General features: G+C 34.6%; 6 protein-coding genes across 6 annotated transcripts; 3 read left to right on the top strand and 3 right to left on the bottom strand.

Moving 5' to 3' along the window:
• The first annotated feature begins 22 nt into the window (after positions 1-22).
• TpMuguga_04g02675 (WD domain G-beta repeat protein) lies at positions 23-5,831 on the top strand. Its single transcript, XM_061306208.1, has 9 exons — positions 23-4,162; positions 4,195-4,282; positions 4,376-4,671; positions 4,754-4,899; positions 4,963-5,112; positions 5,181-5,353; positions 5,445-5,530; positions 5,562-5,663; positions 5,730-5,831. The coding sequence occupies exons 1-9, from the start codon at positions 500-502 to the stop codon at positions 5,814-5,816; spliced, it is 4,791 nt and encodes a 1,596-aa protein (XP_061161850.1). The 5' UTR covers positions 23-499; the 3' UTR covers positions 5,817-5,831.
• TpMuguga_04g00375 (uncharacterized protein) lies at positions 5,732-6,803 on the bottom strand. The gene has a single exon (XM_758917.2). The coding sequence runs from the start codon at positions 6,777-6,779 to the stop codon at positions 5,859-5,861; it is 921 nt and encodes a 306-aa protein (XP_764010.1). The 5' UTR covers positions 6,780-6,803; the 3' UTR covers positions 5,732-5,858.
• Positions 6,804-6,902: 99 nt separating this feature from the next.
• Positions 6,903-8,542, top strand: TBC1D22B (uncharacterized protein). The gene is made up of 9 exons (XM_758916.2): positions 6,903-7,146; positions 7,215-7,297; positions 7,328-7,405; positions 7,437-7,490; positions 7,598-7,723; positions 7,753-7,810; positions 7,869-7,975; positions 8,036-8,412; positions 8,479-8,542. Exons 1-9 carry the CDS (start codon positions 7,002-7,004, stop codon positions 8,525-8,527), a joined length of 1,077 nt encoding a protein of 358 aa, XP_764009.1. The 5' UTR covers positions 6,903-7,001; the 3' UTR covers positions 8,528-8,542.
• Positions 8,543-8,553: 11 nt separating this feature from the next.
• Positions 8,554-10,542, bottom strand: TpMuguga_04g00373 (Thioredoxin-like family protein). The gene is made up of 3 exons (XM_758915.2): positions 9,840-10,542; positions 8,739-9,731; positions 8,554-8,669 (listed from the first exon to the last, which is right to left on the bottom strand). Exons 1-3 carry the CDS (start codon positions 10,431-10,433, stop codon positions 8,568-8,570), a joined length of 1,689 nt encoding a protein of 562 aa, XP_764008.1. The 5' UTR covers positions 10,434-10,542; the 3' UTR covers positions 8,554-8,567.
• A 67-nt stretch (positions 10,543-10,609) lies between these two features.
• TpMuguga_04g00372 (uncharacterized protein) lies at positions 10,610-12,865 on the top strand. Its single transcript, XM_758914.2, has 2 exons — positions 10,610-10,719; positions 10,757-12,865. Exon 2 carries the CDS (start codon positions 11,044-11,046, stop codon positions 12,841-12,843), a length of 1,800 nt encoding a protein of 599 aa, XP_764007.1. The 5' UTR covers positions 10,610-10,719; positions 10,757-11,043; the 3' UTR covers positions 12,844-12,865.
• Positions 12,866-12,887: 22 nt separating this feature from the next.
• TpMuguga_04g00371 (uncharacterized protein) lies at positions 12,888-13,693 on the bottom strand. Its single transcript, XM_758913.2, has 3 exons — positions 13,581-13,693; positions 13,241-13,549; positions 12,888-13,153 (listed from the first exon to the last, which is right to left on the bottom strand). The coding sequence occupies exons 1-3, from the start codon at positions 13,665-13,667 to the stop codon at positions 12,932-12,934; spliced, it is 618 nt and encodes a 205-aa protein (XP_764006.1). The 5' UTR covers positions 13,668-13,693; the 3' UTR covers positions 12,888-12,931.
• Between the last annotated feature and the right edge of the window lie 22 nt (positions 13,694-13,715).

The following is a 13,715-nucleotide window of genomic DNA, read 5'->3' as shown; positions in this document are numbered from 1 at the left end:
ATTTTTAATGTATATATTTAATGTTTCACAGTTTATTTAATTATTTTTAAAGATCGTTTATGTGTTTATAATTTAAATTTGTATATTTAATAACTTCATTTCACTGTAATATATTTTGCGGATGCCATCTTCTCAAGTCATCCCTTATTTTTTCCCTTAAACTTCAAGAATAATTTTATAGAAAGATTTTAAAAATTGTATCATAGAAATAACTGATTTTGGCTCTTAGTTTTAACGAATGAGGTATCGGCCGTCGTTTCACTAACACATTTCAATGATTCCACAGATAATCGCATTTTCCAACTTTAAATATTGATTAAATTATTATACAAAGCAGGATAAGCAAATTTTAATGAGCATGGTACAAAAAAACATAGTATATCATAATAAAATCTTTCCAAATCAGTTAGAAACGTGGAATATAGTTCTAGAATTCATTAATTTCACTAAAATCGGAACGGAAATGTAATTTTAATAAATCAGAATAATATATCGCAGTATGGATAAGAACTGCATCAACACAGCCATGTGTTTCATGCCAACCGCAGAAACAAACTTTGATGTTAGATGTGGCTCCATAAACAATCATATGAATATATTAGCAACAGGAACTGAGCAGGGCGTTATTATACTTTGGAGAATAAATCCTGAGGATTATGTCCAGATCAACCATAACATTTCTGTGACCAGGTTCAAGGAAAATTATGAACGGAAACATAAGTTAAAACTGGTTCCAATTTTTATGCTTGTGTCAAATAATAACTCAGTTGCTTTTCCTGTAATTCAAGTAGAATTTGCTATAGGCTCAAATTATACATCATCGCTAAACTTCAACAAGGACTCTTCAAAGGATTTCAAGTCTGTAGAAATCGGCGAGGATATTCTTTTGGCGTTACATGAGGATAGTAGCCTTTGCATTTGGTCACTCAGTAATTACAGGTGTTTGCACAGGATTAGAGGCCCACCATTCCCCATCCGAAGTATTCAAGTGCTACCAGATCGCAGATTTATAGCCACTGTTGGTGATTCAAAGGTTAATATTATCGACATATGGACCATAAAGCTTATTGAAACCTTGGATATTGATAACAAATTGCCTTTGAAAAAAGGTAAAGATCCGAAAAGCCTAGAAACAAACCCATATGATGAGCAATCGTCTGATGTCAGCTACGGCTCTGAAACATCTGACACTAGCCCCAAGATTTTGAGTACTTCCTGTAACTCCTATTCAAGAACTAGAATCAATGATAGGGTTTTAAAAGATCACAATAATGATAATGATGATACTAATGGTAAAGATAATGTTAACGGCAATGAGTTTAATAGTGTAAATCAAGTTGGAACTGGAATTATAATATTTGTAGCAATAACCAGTAGTAACGAGATGTTGGTGTGGGATTTAACACATTCTATACTATCACATAAATCCAGCGAGTCTAGTTTTAACGGGCCAGTTAAAGTCATAACTGAATGGGACACTGTACACCAAATTACAGTTCCTATCATACATCATAACAATTCACATAAGACAGCAAATGGTGGAGACCCTGGTAATAAACCTAGAGCAAATGGTACTAACAATTCTGGTACTAAGGGTATAAATGGTGTAATTACTTCAAATTGTAAATTTACAAAGGGGCATGTGAAGAAACCCACAATAAGAGAGTATATTTATGAGTTAGAGAACGATCCTGGGAAATTATGCGTAATAGATAATTACGTACTATTAATGGTTGGTTACCGTATTTTGGTGTGGTTTTATGAGGCACACGAGCTTACAAGAACAGCCGAAATATTAAGCTTTTCAGATGATGACTTTAGTACAAAGAATAAATGGCTAGGACTAACCTTTATCAAATTCAGAAATGAGTCTGTATTGTGTTCATGGCTAAGAAATGGGAAGATGAAGCTGTTTCTGGTCCCAAAAGGTAACAACAGGCACTTTCAACCTATGAAGGAATCACTAAATTTCCCAAAATCCTCCTTTAACTTTGAGAAAACTTATGATATGTATTATCATAATAGCGAGCAAAGTCATGAGTTCGAAGATTTGTACGTATTTTCATTTGATAAGAATGTGTATTATACCAGAAATGGATGGAATGATTGGGAGTTTCAGAAGATCAATTTGACTAATTATCTCTATTATAGTGGTGTTAAATTCACCTGTTTGGCTGAGAGATCAGGTAATTTGACCAAGTTCGACTTATACGCAAATGGAGATTTAATAGCGCATGATCTAACAAACATTAAAACAGAGATCATGATACCGCCAAGCTTATTCTTGTACATTGTTAACAATATTAACAGGACATGGAAGTTCACACCATTTATACTTACCGACTCGATAAACGAATATTTACATCGTTTTTATTATCGCTCAAGTTCCATTGGTTTATTTGACTCAAAAATGGATGAACTGGAAAGGACTAGTGGTGTTAGAATAATGCATAGTACCTGTGAATATATGGTGTTAGCATTTGACACTTCCGTTCTGGTATACTCAATTCGCAGTTTGAGGGTAAAATTTTACATAAACGCAGTCCATTTTTCAAAAATAAAATCAATACATAACGTATGTAGTTTAACAGGAGATAACGCATCAGAGCTGGTAGAGTTGCCCACAAATTTCGCGACAATAGACACTGAAGGCTATTTGGTAATATTTAACATTCACGAAATAATCAAAAGTTCCAAAAAGTCAGACAGTTCAGACCATAATAAAATAGAAATCGAGGATGAATCGATATATAAAACTGATTCAATTCAAGTGGAAAATGATTTTGGACTTTCAGACCCAGGTGCAAACGGTTTCACAGACTTGCAGCTGTCCAACTTTTTTATATATTTAAAGAATTTGAAAGGAATTTACAGAATTAACTCCAAGTATCAATTAGGAAGTATCTGTATAGACAGATTAGTGCTTTATAAGAATAGAGATTTACTGTTGATTCTAACAAGCACCAATGTTCTGATTTGGAGGCTAAATACTGGTGATTTTATATCAAAATTTGCATACCTATCACTATATAGACAAGCGATTTTTTCAACTAGCACTGATAACACTGCCCCAAATAACACTAAGGACATCAATAGCTTAACAATATCAGACGCACTTTCAGTTTTCTTAAACTTCAACTCTGATAGTGCAGAATCGCAAGAGTTAAAAGTACCAAACTATTATTCTTCATTATCACTGTTTTCTGAAAAGTATAAAAAGAGAATCTCATCTAACCTTTTTCTTTCTAATTTGATTCTATCATTTAACCACTCAAATAGTGGTGTTGGATCAAACAGTGTACACGATAATAGTAGGGGGATTGTTAAAGTTTCAAAGCATACTAATGGTAAAATAAGGATGAACCATACTAGAATAAGTGAGACGTGTTCTACCGAATGTTCTGATTCTGAATGTGATGTAACAAACTGTTCAATCCCGTTCATTATATTACCTCTCGAGTATCTTTTGGACACTGAGATTAATAGGATAGATTTTTTAACTCTTGCTAAGGATTCAATGTTTTGTTATTTGGGAATACCAAATGGAAGTTTAACAATACCACTTGAAGTGCGTTTCAATGAGCAAGTCTATAACCTTATTAAAAAAAGAACGACCGAGTCTCTAGTCCACTGTAGTCCTTCAAGCCTCATAGATAGTAGTCTAGAAAGCAACTTACATGATGTTAATAGTAGATATATGCTGACTTGTAACATGTTTTACAAGCTGTTCCTGTCACAAATTTGCGATAATATCTCTGAAAGGGAGCTTAAGGATGTCAACACGAGGAAATATAGTATTGATGACGTTAGCGCGAGTTTAACTTCGTATCAATTTGAAGAATTTGGGCGAAATAAGCTGGATTTGTGGCTTATTATTAATGTGTTGATGAGCGTAGAACGTCTAAATTCACTTGATAATGTTTTTGGGTACTTGCAAAGCTGTTTGAAGACTATTGATAAGGACGAAATTGATTTGCACGTCTCAAGAGCCTTGGCAAATATACATGTTTCCCAGTCGTTTAAGTTAAATGGAAAGGCGAATCTACCTCAGATTCACATCTGTGACTGTAATTTTACGGTTTTCACCTTCGGTACTAGCTGTGGTTCATGCAATAAAACTAAATCGGACACTGACTTTACTCAGCCCATCAAAAGTTTAAAGGTATTTAAATTTTAATTAAAAATATTCTTTAGAACATTTATGAAGACCAGTCGATAATACTTCTTTCACTAATCTCCGTTGAAAATTTTATCTACTCACTCAAGTCGTCCATCAGACTAGGTTCTCCCATATGCCTTTATACTTATAGTTTATTCTATTAAACACCTTTTTATACAGTTAATTTTACTCTATAAATAATGTAAAAATCTGTAGGTATAAAGTGCTACTCACTGTCATCATATGTATTGAAGTTATTGTTGACAAAGCTGATGAGTTTGGAAGAGAATAGCGAGTTTACAAAAACACCAAAGGGAACCAAAAAAGGTAATGGATCTGTGTTAAAAGCTACTAAGAATTTTGACCTCAAATCCTTTCTACTGAGTGTATTGGAGCAAGGCTTTGGAGTGGTATGGAACTTATCCAACTTTTCTAACCATTCAATTCTCCCAGACCAAATCAGACATACGAAATACTCCACAGTGTTTAGACAAAACGCTCATATTAACAATGTAACCCACTATCTATAAACTTTTCATTCTTATAGTTTACCATTTGCACATTATAATTTCGTAAACTTTGAATACTGTTTAGGTTTCTCCAATTGATGCAGCATACTTTTTTTTGTATGTATTCCACCATTATCATGTGTTGAGGGATAAGTCGTGGACTAAGATACTCTTGGTTTCATGCAGTCAAGACGTTCCTCTGGCATTATACATCATTGGATGGATTGTAAAGTATTATTTACACAATTACTTAGTTCTTTAAACGATTGTAACTCTTTATTCAAAATTGAGTAGGAAGAAGAAATTGGGTAGCAAGGCAATAATGAGTGCGTTGAGTCTAATAGTTGACTTCATTGAGAATTACATTGAACTCAGCTTCATCCACCTAACGGACATTGTTAGCATAGTCATCAAGTGCTTAGACCCTCTGGACTATAATATTCGGTAATTTTTTACATATACTGTTACTTTTATCAACACCCATTCTGTTCTTCATACTATAATTTCTTTAGAGTGTTGTTGTTGAAACAGGCCACTAACGCGTTGTTCTATATGGTCAAGAATGTTCCAATGGTTGATTTTCATCAGGATACCCAAAGATTTGCTGTGGGATCTCAGTCAGGCCAGGTGATTATCTATGACATTAGAACGGCAACCAAATGGAGAACGTTCATAGGCAGTCAAAGTACTTTAATACACATTTCGTTTAGATTACCATATTGTTAAATATTTGTACATTTTTTAACATTCCTAAAATTTTGTATATTGTGTTGTAGGTCAAATAGCCTGTATCGCTTTCGGATCAAATGGTAATTTAATTGCAGCCTATTATCACCAAATCCCATCATTTATGGTTTGGAAGGTATTTTTCAATATTTATTATGTTTATTTAGTGTTCTTCATCTGGGCTTATTGGATCATTGTTGTCAAACACTAATAAGGAACTCAAATGCATCAAACTAAAACCAATCAACACGCTGCCGGACCTAAACCAGGTATCTATAACAGACTATTTATGGGTTTGAATATTTAATTCACATATAGTTTTATAAAAAATTTAGATGCGAAATGTTAAAATACAGTACAAATCCACAAATAAGTGGTTCCTTCACAGAGAAGACGGTAGAGGCTACATGATCTCTACTTAATATATTAAACTCTAATCACTATATATTATTACTACACCTGAGTTAAGTGCTAGAATTTGTATGATTAGTCTCAAGATCTAGCACGAGTTTTGTGAAAAATTTAGACATTTTGTTCACATGAACAACTTCCTTTTTTAATTTATTAAATAGCTCCACTAAGCGATCAACACCAACTAAGCCGAGCTTGTTAGCCTCATCCACTAAGACCTTAGGGTTATTAACCAAATACTCCTCTAAATCACCCACGTCGTCCTGCCCATGTTTATTAAATAAATTGTTAAGAAACTCCATGGATTCCTCATCAACTGATACGGTTTCGTGTTTTTCCTCGTTCACGACATTATCAAAATCTTTAACTGTTTCTGAAGACTCTTCGTTTGATAATAGGTGTAGAAGTAGTCCTGGGCTTGTTTTCCAAAAATATTCAAGTTTCTTCTGTAGGGACCACTCGGTGTTTTTGCCCTGGAGAATTAACTGCATTAGTTGCTGAGCTTTCAGCTTAGGCCTAGTTTGACTAACAGATTCACTCTCGAGCAGGTCGTAATTGACCTCGATTTGTCCGTTTCCACACACCTTGGCGTTCTCGACATACACCCCCAGGTCATCAATGTTCTGAATGTCCATATCATCATCAACAAATTGAGGCTCAGAAGGCACCGGAATTGGGTCTGTTCTATCAGTGCCATGGGAATCTTCAGATAACTTCTCAGATAAAGTGGCTAACACGCCTGAGAGCCATTGACGGGAGAAAATTGCGGCAAGTTTCTGGTTTTTCGTTGAGGATGAGTCTGAAGTAAGAGATTCTGAGGACGAAGCAGGATTAGAATCACTTGTTTTAGCAGGTTTAAAGTTGGTTTTAAGCACAATGTCAAGTGAGTGGCCAAATGAAGAAACAACATCCTCGAGAACGTCAGCATCCGGGATTGATTCGGACAATAAAGGAGCCCGATGACTTAAATCCATTTATTATTACATTTTAAAATAAAATAACAAATTAAACGAATGGAAAAAATTATTTTTAATTTGGATTTAGTTTAGTTCATCCACACATTTCTGCTACGACAAGTATCACTTTATTAATTATATATTTTTCATTTTAGCCTTATTCCCATAATTAGTAATAATTATGTAATACCTAATATGCTAGATTAGTCAAGATGTGTGGATAAGCGAGGGATTCGTATAATGAGTCTTACTTCATGCAGTAGCGACGATTTGTCAGAAAAGGACAAGGCTACGAGCAGACGGGACGGCTCTTCTAAATCTAGAAAATTATCTGATCGTCTAAAGCGCCTAGGATTACTTCTTTTGGCTCCAACTTCCGATATAGGTATTCCTCCAGTTTTCTTATTTATTTATTTAATTAATTAATTTTAATCAAAATTTATCAATAATTAGACGAGCTGTCAAGGTTCCTATGGCTTGGGATTCCAGACCACTGCCCTTTATTTTATAGGTCGGATTCCTGGCGAATTGTATTGGTAAATTTATTTTCGTTCAGCGATCTTCAGGGTTACTTGAGTTGTGTTAAATCTGAAAGGAGTGATTTATTATCCCTAAAACGAAAGGATTATTTAAATATGTGTTATGTTCGTTTTGGTTTAGTATTTACATTTTTAGAAATATTATCACAAAGATAATTTTTCTGACCACGAAATGAATATACTGAAACAGGTATTTGCCTATTCTGTTCCCTCATTATTAATTACCAATAAATTTCTTTGTTACAATAATTCTCTTAAAACAATTTTATTAGAATAATTTGATCAAAACAATTTTAGATAAGAGTTGATTTGCCTCGAACTAATCCCTCATTTAAGATTTTTAAGTATAAAAGACTACAGGACTGTATGGAGAGGATCCTGTTTGTTTGGAGTTGTTTGAACCCAGACAGTGGGTATGTGCAGGTACCTTGCTTTTAATTTATAATTCTCAGGGAATTAATGATCTTTTGACTTTATTTGTCATTGTATTTCTACGGCCATACGTTAACAGTATTTTCATATATATTGTTCTAGATATTGACAAATTCTATAATTTAATGAATGTTAGAGTTTAATCTCACCATCGACGATATATCACTATTAAGTGATAGCACTTTGACTGAAGTAGAGGCGGATTCTTTCTTTTGCCTTTCAAGAATATTATCTGAATTAATAGTTTGTTATATATATTAACTATATACAGTTACCCACTATTACAATTATAACTGTTAACAGGAGAATTATACTGAGAATCAACCAGGAGTATATAGGTCCTTGAAAAGACTTTGTGATTTAGTTAAAAGAATCGACTATGAATTATATAAGCATTTGGAGGATTTAAATGTAGACTTCATGCAGTTTCCATTCCGCTGGATGAACTGTATGCTGATTCGTGAAATTCCTACCGATTGCTCTATAAGGCTATGGGACACTTACATTTCAGAAATTAGGAACGGGCTGGTAACTTTCCATGAATACGTCTCAGTGGCCTTTTTGTGTTATTGGTCTGAACAGCTCAGGTCCATGGACTACCAACATTGTCTACTATTCCTACAGCAGCTTCCCACTTCCAATTGGGGAATTAAAGAAATAGATACTCTCATCTCCAAAGCGTATCAAATATTCTTTATTAGATAGATGTTATTAAATTTCTAATCAGCAATATCTTTTCTGTTTAGGTTTGTATTAAAATCTGCATTTCACAACTCACCCAACCATCTGGTCTAATTTAATTTTAAAATAGTTAGTGTATATAATACCAACAACATTAAAAGGAGTTATAGTAGTCATCAATGAACTTTAAAACAGTATTCTCAGTCAGTTCATCCCCCTTAAACTTCAGTAACTTGTTAAAAGGACTTATAGCAATCTAAATTATTATTAAAGAGTCGTTAGATAACTGAAAGTAAATAGTGTATATAAAACTATTTGGAAATACCATCGATGTTTTGCTATCCAGACGTAATAGTTTCCTTGTTTGTTCGCATGGGTTCTTTTCATTCAGGACCAAGAACTCGAACTCTTGTCCTCTACGCTTTTTTCTATGCGCTGAAAGAGCCTTGTTGAGCTCAGTTGTTAAGTCCTCCAAACCCTTAGGATCCTTATTATCTGCCAGGACCAAGATAAGTGGTCTGTTCATAAGGTGGAGGTGTGCCAGTTCGCCGTCCTTTACACGGAAAGCACCCTTCAGGAGTCCGTTAAGTAATCTCTGGTAGAGATTCTTATCCAGTGCAAACATGCCAAACCTGGTGTAAACATCTCCTTGTTGGTCTAAAAGAACGATATTTGACAGGAACTCGTTCATTCCAAAGGTGTTTGAGAGCAGTACGCTTGTTGTGACCTCGTCAAATCCTAAATTTAACCACGATGGGTGGTTGCCCTTGAGGAAATCGTCAAATTCGTTCCTTTTACTGCAGTATTTAAGGGTCAGAAGCTCAAAATTGCCGTCAGTCGCCTTGGTCATGAACTCGTAAAGCTCCTTCAGCTTATCTCTTAGTTTCTTACTTAGTTCAGGATTACCGCTATCCACGTAGACTCCCACAATCTTGCCGTAAAGACTGCTCTTCGGAACGGGTTCGTTGGAGCTGTTATACAAGTTATCTGGTAAGTAGTCCATTAACTTCACTTTGGGCCACGGGAAGTTATTGGACCACTTGTACATCAGGTATAAACAGTTATCGCTGACGACATTGCCCTGTGAGTCTAGTAAAAACAGGTTTGGTATAGAGCTCGGCCCAAGCATGTCCGCAATTTTAAGATTGCGTTTCTTATCTCCAAATGGAACAGCGTAGCACGGGAGGCCTCTAAATGTGTCATAGCTCATGTCCCACTTGCCTGACACGTTTACCAGGACCAGCTCAACACTCTTCCCACTTTTCTTCAGAGACTGGTATTTATCCACAACAACACGCATGAAGTCAAATCCATAATTCTGCAAAATTGTTAATAATGTGTGTAATGCAGTCAACAAATATTTAATCAGGGTAAATAGACATACATAGTACTATGTAATTAAATGTTTATTTGTATAAATTCATACCTTTGACTGTTGATGGATGAATTCATCGTAGATATAGACTAGAACAATTGTGTCATCTTTAATAACGGAAGCTGTTGACACCCGTTTCATGCCAGGTCTAATCATGCCCCTTAAGAAGGGTGTTTTTTCCAAGACCTTGAGAATTGGTTTGAAAACCTTGTCCATGAAGGTCTTACTTGGAACGTCAGGAGTGTTTGTCAGTAGGACATGACCTATAGTGTTAACAATTCCAGGAGAATTTTTGACGACATATCGGTCGTAGAGGTAATGATTAACGATTTTGGAAACCAATTTATAGCAGGTAGCTGCAAATAATACAGTGCCGCTGGCGACTAAAGCCAGTTTCTGGTTCCTTCTATCAACTAGTTTTGAAAGGACTACATTTTTATTAATTTTATACTCTGTTATCTGAGGCGGTGTGTTAGGCTCTGCCTTTTTACTGCGATTAAAACTCACGAAGGAAGAGTTCGGAAGAGTGGGTAACCTTGATATCTTTACGATCCTACTGTCGTGGTTTAGTAGTTTACCATTACAGTGCTGAATAGGATTTAGTAAAAATAGGGTTAGTAGAAATATAAAACTCCTGAGTTCCATTGTTGTAGAGACTGCGTTTAATTAATATACATTTATACACATTAAAAAATAAAACAAAAATACAGCGAAAACATATTAAAATCAATTATGTATGAGATTTATTATTAGATATCTTTCACTATGGTGATTCCATTACCACACAATAATCAAATATAATCTTCTGCTGGTGAAATGTGTAATAAGAACATAAATTTTGATAAACTAAAATTATTAAAGTTCACAAATACTAATTTTAATAATTTAATATATTTTCGTATTTAAATATTACTAGCAATTTGATAATCAGGTTTGATACAAAAAGTATTTTATATAATAATGAGTAGATTTAAAAATGGGTGTAACTTGGATTCTTATTCATACATATAATTAATGTTAAAATGGGTGAAATAATATTACATAAATAAGACAGTAACATTGTCGTTTGCACCAGATTTAAGTAAAGTTTCGGCCTATATTAAATTTGTATTCAATAATCAGACATAAATAAAGAAATGTGTATAAAAATAAGCCCATTCCATAATATTTTTAAATCATTATCTGTGGGGAATTGGTTTCGAAATTTTAATAGATTATTCTAGTATAATATGACATTAATTTTGTATAATTTTAAATGAATAGATTTGATAATAGAGTACATCAAACTGAACATCAAGATTTAGAGGATGATGTGGTTGGGGAGATCTTAGAGGATATAGAATGCCTGAATTTGTCAGATTCTGAAGTTGAAGATACGGATTTGCTCAATGATGACACTTTTGGAGCCATTGAGGATTCTCATTGGGATCCAACAGAGACGTTTTTGGAGGCGGAGCGACAAAAAAATGCTCCAAAGAGAAGGACGCGCCCAGCTAACGCAGATTTGCAAAAATTTAGTGATTTTGACATCTTACTGAAACAACCCTATCAGTACAGACGTAAGAGAGATTTAAACTTTAAAAGGCGTGATGGACAAAGGAGGAATCATAGCCCGTCACCTCATGAAGATACGACAGAACCTGAGGAACGCATTTGGGAAGATGATCTTGAGAAGATTAAAAGTTTTTGTTTATTTGAAATTACACCAGAACATGTTGACCAGCTGGCCAATAAGACCGTCAAGTTATCTGATAGGTTTAAATTATCGCAAAGAACGATTGAACGCCACGTTAGGTGTGTGGACCGTAACGATAGAACGTATGAACGAGAGCTTTTCATGACGCCAAACGAGTTTGATAAGATTCTTAGAATCCAACTCGCTCAAGTCTCCAAGGATCCAAAACTCCAAAGCTATACAGGTAAATGGAATCTGTATCATTTAGGAGTTAAAAAGGGTCCTCGACGTGAGGAAACTACTGATGGACAAAATGAGACTAAACATGATGAAAGTGATAATCTTAAACAACAGAAGGAAGATAAATCAGATAACGAAGATGATTCTAAGTTTGCCAACGATGATAATAAGCCTGACGACACAAAAGTCTTGAAATCCCGTGCAGCTAGGTTTGGAAAGGCAAGTACAGCTTCAATAAGGCATGGTAGAAAATTAATATATTTGGGAGCTGATGTGTCAAATACGTCGAGATCAGAAAATGCTCCAGATATATGTATGGATAAACAGGTAAGAAAAACAATTGAAACCTGCTATGAAACTCTATATGTTCTTTGTGATGTTGAAAATGAAATAGAGAAGTGCCCAATGAACCATGTTTCAGCCCTGGATAAGATGCAAAAGGACAGAGATGAGTACCTAAGAGACCTATTCAGTATGTTAACAGGTGATGATGAAGTATTTAGAGGCATTTTAGGACTTAACAAAGGGAGATTACTTGCAGCCAAAATCGGCCGCAAGTTTGGCATTGAGAATAAACTCCTGCTAATATGTTCAATTATTAACTCTCTTGACCGTTTCGTTGAAATTTGTCAAAATGTAGATAAAGCTTTGGAGAATATATTTGATTTGTCGGACTTCATCACTCTGGTTACTAACCCTCATGAGTTAAAGTCATTGGTAGCATTTGAAAATACCTCCGACAGTATATCATTGACCACTAATGGTGAAAGAATACAAACTGTTTTGTACGCATTCAATTCTTATACCAGACTCTACTTATTTGCTATCGAAGGAATTACTCTAACAGGGCACTTGTTTCTACTAACAGGGAATAAAGGAAGACACACTGCTCTTCAAAGATGCTCTAACATACTCATTTCATTTCAACAAAAGTGCAGGGGATTTGAGAGGATACTAACCACCCGATCAGGAGTGGTTTTCATAAACATTTTCCTTCAAAGAATTAGGACTAACGCTGGAGCAGTTGACCAGAATACAGTGGACATTATCCTACACTACACGCTCGATATCTCTGAACATATCGAATCTAACCAGAACGAGTGGAACTCCCTGGCTTCCAACATTGTTAAAATGTTTTAACATAATCTATTTTATGTACATTCTTCATATTAAATACTGTTATGTACAAATCCTGAGATTAAATATTAAGTGAATTGATAATATTTCGTCAGTTAGCCTTGAGTTTTTGTAGAAAAGTTATAGCAGAGGGTTTAATAGCCCCCGCAGCACCCTTAAAGTGACCGTTCTTTTGAAGCTGCGTGTACTTATGCAGTACCTCGTCATGCTTAGAACCACCAAAAATACCATATTCTACACAAAATTTAATTGCGATTAGGCTATTCGGGTTCTCCTCGTACAAACTCTCGTAAAATCCCCTAGTTCCATCTCCCTAAAACATAAATATAGATAATATAATATATATAGATAAATAAAAGGCCTTATAATAGTATATTTGTGTTGATTTCTGACGAAATACCTGAGGAGGTGTCATATACCTCTGGCCTAGTTTACTGAATGAAGTGTTAAGTTCAAGTTTGACAGTTTTTTCTTTAGGCTCTTTAGGTTTCAGAGTTCTCGTAGTTTTCTTTTCTTTCTTTTCCTTTTTTTCATTTTTACTTTTAGTATTTTTGTCTTTTTTTACCTTTTTAAGGGCCGACTTGTCGCTTTTAGATTTAGTTTCCTTTTTAGAGGACTTTTTCTTGGTTTTATCTTCGGCTTTTTTCTTTTTTGGAGTTTTTTCTGACTTATCAGAATTAGTTTTAGATTTTGAGCTTTTTTTAGTGGTCTGAAACGAAAATATGTAGAAATCAAATTACCTTTTTTTTAGCTTTACCTTCGTCGAGGTCAAAATCACTTTCAGAATCCATCTGAGGAGCGGATAAATCTTCCTCAGAATCTGACATTATCAGAAACGAAGATATAAATAAATGTGTAAAAAATATATGATGAAA

Source organism: Theileria parva (assembly GCF_000165365.1).
Source record: "Theileria parva strain Muguga chromosome 4 map unlocalized ctg_529, whole genome shotgun sequence".
Lineage (NCBI taxonomy): Eukaryota > Apicomplexa > Aconoidasida > Piroplasmida > Theileriidae > Theileria > Theileria parva.
The sequence above is the reverse complement of the archived record's forward strand: the minus strand, read 5'-3'. Positions and strand labels throughout refer to the sequence as shown.

Coding starts and splice junctions, on each gene's coding strand:
- TpMuguga_04g02675 (XM_061306208.1), top strand. CDS start 500: ATGGATAAGAACTGCATCAACACAGCCATGTGTTTCATGCCAACCGCA. Junction 4,672..4,753: donor AAAACGCTCATATTAACAAT/GTAACCCACTAT, acceptor AATACTGTTTAG/GTTTCTCCAATTGATGCAGC. Junction 5,531..5,561: donor CATCATTTATGGTTTGGAAG/GTATTTTTCAAT, acceptor ATGTTTATTTAG/TGTTCTTCATCTGGGCTTAT.
- TpMuguga_04g00372 (XM_758914.2), top strand. CDS start 11,044: ATGAATAGATTTGATAATAGAGTACATCAAACTGAACATCAAGATTTA.
- TpMuguga_04g00373 (XM_758915.2), bottom strand. CDS start 10,433: ATGGAACTCAGGAGTTTTATATTTCTACTAACCCTATTTTTACTAAAT. Junction 9,732..9,839: donor TCATCCATCAACAGTCAAAG/GTATGAATTTAT, acceptor ACAATTTTGCAG/AATTATGGATTTGACTTCAT. Junction 8,670..8,738: donor TGGATAGCAAAACATCGATG/GTATTTCCAAAT, acceptor ATAATAATTTAG/ATTGCTATAAGTCCTTTTAA.
- TpMuguga_04g00371 (XM_758913.2), bottom strand. CDS start 13,667: ATGTCAGATTCTGAGGAAGATTTATCCGCTCCTCAGATGGATTCTGAA. Junction 13,550..13,580: donor AAGGTAAAGCTAAAAAAAAG/GTAATTTGATTT, acceptor TTTTCGTTTCAG/ACCACTAAAAAAAGCTCAAA. Junction 13,154..13,240: donor GGTATATGACACCTCCTCAG/GTATTTCGTCAG, acceptor TTTATGTTTTAG/GGAGATGGAACTAGGGGATT.
- TpMuguga_04g00375 (XM_758917.2), bottom strand. CDS start 6,779: ATGGATTTAAGTCATCGGGCTCCTTTATTGTCCGAATCAATCCCGGAT.
- TBC1D22B (XM_758916.2), top strand. CDS start 7,002: ATGAGTCTTACTTCATGCAGTAGCGACGATTTGTCAGAAAAGGACAAG. Junction 7,406..7,436: donor ATTATTTAAATATGTGTTAT/GTTCGTTTTGGT, acceptor TTACATTTTTAG/AAATATTATCACAAAGATAA. Junction 7,976..8,035: donor GAATATTATCTGAATTAATA/GTTTGTTATATA, acceptor AACTGTTAACAG/GAGAATTATACTGAGAATCA.